Below are 6,889 nucleotides of genomic sequence, written 5' to 3'. Positions count from 1 at the left end.
CAGGGTAAAGTGTGAGAGCACTGGAGTTTATTTGTTTATCTCTAGGTACCACGGGATTGACATTAATAGGTAAGACCAGTGAGTGAGCAGCAAGACTTCCTTCACTCAACCCTTTTTTGTTGTTTCTAAAGCACCAAAAAGAGTTTTCCCCACATCCCATCCCCACCCCGGCCTTCTCTGAAACCTCACCTCACTGGCAGTCCAGCCTGGCCTTGCTGCCTCCTGTTTTTTGTTCCTAAGTTAGCAGTACACTGTTACGGAGTTAGAGGTATGAAGGGAGAAGTCATCACTGTAGTACCACTTTTACATTATTATAGGACTACAACATGCACATTCTACTATGTGGCCCAAGCAACGAGAATACAAGTAGAACACCAAGAGGGCTGGAGACAGTGTGTGTGTGTATGTATCTATGTATGTGTGTGTATGAGACACACACAGACACACACAGGATCATGTTACGACAATTGGCTATGGGTTTTTAGAAATCTTATTTGAAGAGGTACCTACAGCAGTTCAATCAGTGTGAGAATGTTACACGCATGCACAAGTGACACAGTGGGGGGAAACGCAGCGGGAGTAGCAACAGGACAGGACGAAAGGTGAAATCTCTGACGCGATGCTATGTAGAATTGGGTGGCCTTCCTCAGCTTTCCACGGCGAGTCTCTGCTCTGTGAGGGAAGCCTGCTGGGCGACCGTTTTGTTCTCATGGCTGCGGAGTTTTGATACGACATCTAGAAAGGCCAGGCTCTGCACTTCCTTGTGAAGGAGTTCTGTCAAACAGAAGCAAGACAGTGATTTCCCTGCTGGGTCTTTATGTGTACAGCTGCTCTTTTGTCCAGATTTTCTGGGAAAGCTGAAATGAACCCAATACACAACATGGCCGAGAGAGAAGCAGCAGCGAACAAGACTTTTTCAAGCATCTTAAATGTAGGGAGCCTTTCCACGCAGGCACTTCCATCCTTACTCTGCTTGTGTGCAAATAACCTCTTTTTCAGTACTGTAATTTGCAGGGTGATGAAGGCTGGCTCAGGAGGAGAGAACAGCACAACTGGCTAGAGGTGTTTCCAGATGGAGGGCCTCTAATGCTACCAACTATTCTACCTTTTTCTCTTGAACAATTTTCCAGCAGTAAGAAGAGGTGGGAAAAACACAGGAAGGCTATGAGTAGAAGACAATGTTGTCTCTGCCCACCCGGCATAAATTTCTGTGAATGAGGCAGAGTGATGGTGTGATAGGCATTGTCACAGCATAGATATAATTGGTAGACTAGCTTCAGGCAATTCACATCTGAATATTCACATGCTACATAATAAAGAGGTAATACAGCCACCTAGGTGTGTGTCAGGAATGGATAATGGGAAAGAGGTCTAGCAATCCTGCTTACACCTTCTTAGTGGAAGGAATTGTGTGCCTCTCAGTAAACTAACAGTATAGTACTTGTTCAGTAATGCTAGAAAAATATGCTTAAGGCTTCAGCTATGAGATGGTATACAAATGCAATAAATAAATAAAATAAAGGCATTAGGAAGAAAAGTTCCATACACTCAGAATTGATGCAGTTTATATGCAGGGATTCACCCAGTGTTCTTCCATCTATTCTTCTTAACTAAACTGCATAGCATAAACTGCATTGTATCAACAAAGGAAGAGTGGGAAAACGATGCAGATGTTCCAAGTCTCCAACATTTGTTTGCTTTCTGAGCACATCTTGAATTGTGCTCACACAGCTGGAAGCCGCATAGTTTAGTCATCATGGTCTGTGGGTGATGGAAAGCTACTTTAGGCGTTAGTACAAAGATGATGATGTGCAGAAGTAAACGCCTGTGGGTGCTTCCAGATGGAGGGCTCCTAGTGCTAACCAATCAAGAAAGCATTGTGTAGCAAGTCTGTCTTTTCCCCCCTTAGGAAGGAGACAGGAAGAAGCGGCAGGAACACACGGGAGAGCTCCGAGTGAAAGACAGACATGCCTGCATTGCCCCTAAAATTCTGTGAATGAGGCAAGGCCATGGCGTCATAAAAGTCTTCTCCAGAAGCCTAGCTAGGTCAGCCTCCTCCAACCTTGTGCTCTCTACATATGGTGGACTTCAACTCCCATCTTCCCTACCAACAGAGAGCTCAACACATCTGGAGCACACCAGGTTGGGGAAGGCAGTCCTAGGTAAACAGAGTCCTCATTCTACTGGGCCGTGCTAAGGCAATTACCACATGTTTCCCATGAACAGAGCTCTTTCTAATCAATTCTATTACCTACAGAGCCTCTTTTCTCTCTCTCTTGTGATCCTTGTTTTCCTGCCAAGTCCCCTGTTTGCCTGCTTCCAATCTGCCTGTACTGTCTAGCTCTCTCCTGTGTGTAACCACAAAAGGGTAGAGGAAAAGGGAAAAAAGAAAGGAAGCTTAGGCCCAAAGACCTTTTTATTTACTGAACGTTTTAACGGAAAGGGCCTTTCATATCTAGGCCATTCTGCAGTGTAAAGCACATGCTTCCTACTTCCAGGATTGCTCGATTATCTACAGCAGGTGTTGCATTCAGGGTATTAATAGGATTCAGTGGCAAACCAGTTCTGCTCAGCTGCTTAAGAATCCTGGGCCTTTCCCTTCACTCTTCTATACACAGAGTAAGGATTGTGACGGCTATGAATGCTCTGCTTACCCTCCATTCTTTTACATTACGTCCACATGTACATTGCCTATTATCTTTCTTCAACGTAAGGAGACGGTTAGAACAGGAAGGCGCTCTTGCGCACAACGGCAAAGCCAGTGACAGCAGCAGCAGCCGCCTCGGCAGAAAGGTCCTTTGTCAAAATGAAGGCTGCAATCGCTATCAGAGACCGCCCCGGCCACTGAGAAAGGCAGACTGCTTTCAAAGGGTATAGGATAGGAGGCAAATGATATTTCCCCATTTAATAGGATGAGGGTAAAGAACAAGCCCACCGCTTGGGACCTGCAGGTATAACAATGTACCCTGACAATTCCAGACAAATACTTACTGGAAAGTATACGTTACGTCCTTCCCCACTCCCCTATTCGAAAGATGTTTTCTAGTTGCAAGTAACCACAGGGATATGGGCCAAACTACACATTACGCTAATTGCATAGAGTATAGCTTAGAGTGGCCAAATGAAAAGGAGGACAAGGGCTCTCTTGTTTCTTTTAACAGTTGTATAGAAAAGGGAATTTCAGTAGTGCCGTTTATATGCATGAAGCACCTGGTGAAATTCCCTCGTCATCACAACAGTTAAAGCTGCAGGAGCCCTGACCTCTTGACTAGATACAAAAGAGGGCAGGGCTCCTGCAGCTTTAACTGTTGCGATGAAGAGGGGATTTCACCAGCTGTTGCATGCATACAAACGACACCTGCTGAAATTCCCTCTTCTATACACTGTTAAAGACAGAGGAGCCTGTTTCCTCCTTTCCATATGGTCACCCTAGTGTAGCTGAGGCTTGCCTTTCTTTTTTACTCTTGTGTAAGAGCACACGGACTCCATTTTACTTGGAAGCAGAGCACTCTGGGTTTCCCCTGCCGCTGCCACCTGTTTCTTCCCTGAAATTCCGCCCCCCCCTCCGCCCCAGGGATGGGTGTTAAAAAAGAAGTGTGTGTGAGAGAGGGGGGGGGGGGAGGAAATACCACCATTGACTCTAGTTGAGAAGTTTTTCATCTTTTTAAGAGAGAGAGGAAGGGAGGGAGCAGAGGAATTTCAGGAAGTAAACAGGTGGGGGAGAAAGCTTAACCCTCGCCCTCCCAGAGCACAGTCACGAGTGCTTATACAAGAGTAGAAAGACAAGCCTCAACTACACACTACCTGTTTAGCGTAACAAGGTTTGGCTTGAAGGCAAATCGGACAGGCTTTATAGCTCTCTCAACATTTGGGGGGGTTCTGTTAAAACAGGGGTAATCAACCTGGTGCCCTTCAGATGTTTTGGAAACACCCTCCCTCCCGTCAGCTCCAACTAGCATGGCCAGTCTCCAGGGATTATGGGAGTTGTAGTTCAAAACATCTGGACGGCACTGAGTTGCCTACCCCTGTGTTAAAAGATCTGCACCCAATGTTCACAGCAGAGACTCCTACAGCTCAATTCTCCGCCTGTTTCCTTAGCAGCAAGTCCTACTATGCCCAAGAGGCATAAATGCAGGTAAGTGTGCATAGGATTGTATGGAGAAGAAATGTTTAAAGGTTGTCTCCCTTGAAAGCAAGCCCTACTGCTTTCAGTGAGACTTTCTTCTGGGTAAACATGCACAGGAGTCCACTGAATGGCAGACTATGTGCATTGAAGACTTACTTCCAGCTATGAGTGTGTAGTATTGCAGTCTTTGTCACAACTCATTTAGCTGAACTGGAACTATTCCCTGCATTAAAACAGTTCCACAGAGGCAGCCACTTGACAAAAGTTGCATACTTGTTCACAGATCCACACTAGTGTACAAAACGTGTAAGATGAGAACTGACCCGATTTTACAGGAGTTCATATAAAGCAAAGCCTTGGAAAGACGCACCTGATCCCATAAGAGCACAGATCAACACCATGGAGTTGTACTTGATTTCTGGCGCGCTCCTCTCATCTGACAGCAGCCTGTGTAGAATCTGCACTAACTGAGCACTTTCAAGATCCTTCTCGGCGGTGCCTATGAACCCAAACACACGAAAGCTGTAAATCTCAAGCACTGGCCACCTTCCTGCTCTTTGAGGGGGACCATTTACTGAAATATTTGTGATTTCTACTATAAAGAGTTTTGTGCAGCCTTAACATGTCTCACTTAATTGAATAAAATCTATATTTAAATTTTAATCATTCTTTTTACTTGGGTGAGGGTGAACAGGAAAAAGCATAGTTGTGCTGAAGTGGCTGTATAGAAGAGTGAAGGCAATTTTGTGTGTTGGAGAGACTGTGAGTGAGTGAGTGAGTGGGAGTGCTATGCAAACAAGCCCACTTCCTCAGAACTAATGCAGCCCCTGAAAACACCTTTAGACTTTGAACTCCATCAGACAAGCGTTTGATTGCACACTCGTTGCTGGGTGCTTCCGTATCTTTGTGGGTCCCTCTCACAATGTCGTCTGCCTCCCGTGTGCCTCCCGCCCCTTCTGGCCTTCCTCACACCACAAAACACCCAGAAAATATGATATATTTTTGAAGACGGAAGTTGCTGCTGTCTCCTGCTGTGTGAAGGAGAAGCTGCGCGATCAGAACAGCCCGCTGAATGGGCCCTTGCATGTTGTTTACTTCCTCTTTTGAAAGAGAAAATACCAAGCAGCGAAAGCGGGGGCAGAGAAGCAACAGTAGGGAAGCGTGATTCCCCCACCCACCCCAGGTCTGATGGAGCTTTTTGTCAAAGAAACACCCACCAGGCCACCAGAAGATGATCATGAAAAAAGGCAATAAAACTAAGGGCAGAATCCAATAGTGATGGTCTGGCCAGCTCTGCTGATTCTGTTGCACAAGCAGTACCCACCACATCCACACTGGCGATTTAGTGTTTCTGGGGGCAACTTGACCAAGTAACAAAGGAGGATGTACTACATAGGGTAAGCAAACAAACAGAATGAATAAATACCATCAAAAGAAGAAAATCACAATATCTTGGTCATATTGCCAGAGGAGAAAAGTACGCCATACTCCAACTTACTATACAAGAGCGAGAGGCAGGAGAGCAAGGAGGTTGCAATGGTGAAGAGGAGAAGCAAGTCCCGGGGGCTCTTGTCCGTGGGCCCCTACTGGGATGTGGACCCATCCATGCCTAGCCTTGACGCCAGCCCTGCTGTACTGACCATGTCCGTGAGAATGCCTGCATCTATACTTACATAAACTTCCATTCTCACCAGTGCCTTAAGCCTGAACTCCCACCTCCTTCAGTAGAGACTTGATATAAATGATGAAGCACTAACTGTCGGGATACTTACCTAATTCTAAAGCTGCTATTAGTGCCAGGGCGACAAGAGCCTCGTTTTGCATTATTACATGTTCGCTAGTTGCCATGGTAACTAAGTGCTTAATGCCGCCACTCTGAACAATGGTCCTAATTACATCCTAAAACAGAAAAGAAAAACAGTAACATGGGACATCAGGATAGACTGCAGTGTACTACAGATAAACAAAATGGACTAATTCACTAACAGGCACCATATTGACATCATGCACAGAAAAACGGTGTATGCAGGTTATGACAGCTACAAAGAAGGATTTGGTTCCCACCTATTGACCAGCAATCCTATGAAAGTGCTAATACCAAACCAGAACACTGGCCCATTTCGCCCAGTATCCTACATTCTAACTGGGAGTGACTTTCCAGGATATTTGGCAAATGTCTTTCCAACTCCTGTTACCTGAAACCTTTTTAAACCAGGTTCAGTGATATTGAGCTATGTGCAAAGAGGAAAGGATCGTACCTTCCTTCACCAGACAGACAAGCGGCCTAGAAATTCTAGTATAAAAGATATAACATGCTGGACTGGGCCCAGTGCTGCTCACATTTCCTCATATCATCTTTAAGCTTATATTTCCTTCTGGAAATTGCCCCCACCCCCAGTAGAATTCCTGAAATGGAAAACCAAGGGGGCAGGTTTAAAAAACCCCCAGAGTGCTGTGATTCCAATCTAAATCAGAGTGTGCATGATTAGCAGAACGTGTAGTTTGGCTCTTATTCATCAACACTGGCCCTTGTAGACTAATTCTATCTGGGGCAAAGCTGCACCATTTATTGTTTTCATCTATCTAGAGGAGGCTTCAGGGAGGGGAAGAGAAGGCAGGAATGGCCACTGGATTTGTTGTATGGCTGCCACCACAATCTCCTCCCCTCTCCACCCCCAGGAACGCCCCTTTTCCCCATCTCCATGTTCCATTTTCCAAGCATGGAGAAGAACTTGGCATGATTCTCTCCACACTGGCTACCAC

General features: G+C 45.7%; 1 protein-coding gene across 6 annotated transcripts in view; it reads right to left on the bottom strand.

Moving 5' to 3' along the window:
* Positions 1–5: 5 nt before the first annotated feature.
* RAP1GDS1 (Rap1 GTPase-GDP dissociation stimulator 1) overlaps positions 6–6,889 on the bottom strand; it is a 128,969-nt gene continuing 122,085 nt past the window's right edge. For all 6 annotated transcript variants that reach the window (XM_063135926.1, XM_063135925.1, XM_063135927.1 and 3 more), the window contains 3 exons: positions 5,899–6,025; positions 4,497–4,625; positions 6–774 (listed from right to left, as the gene is read on the bottom strand). In XM_063135926.1, coding sequence (XP_062991996.1) covers positions 647–774; positions 4,497–4,625; positions 5,899–6,025 — 384 coding nt within the window. In that variant the 3' untranslated portion in view covers positions 6–646. The remainder of the gene's footprint in view (positions 775–4,496; positions 4,626–5,898; positions 6,026–6,889) is intronic.

This window comes from Elgaria multicarinata, chromosome 10 (assembly GCF_023053635.1).
Source record: "Elgaria multicarinata webbii isolate HBS135686 ecotype San Diego chromosome 10, rElgMul1.1.pri, whole genome shotgun sequence".
In the NCBI taxonomy this organism is placed as follows: Eukaryota; Metazoa; Chordata; class Lepidosauria; order Squamata; family Anguidae; genus Elgaria; species Elgaria multicarinata.
Note: the sequence above shows the minus strand (reverse complement) of the source record. Positions and strands in the feature narration are given on the sequence as shown.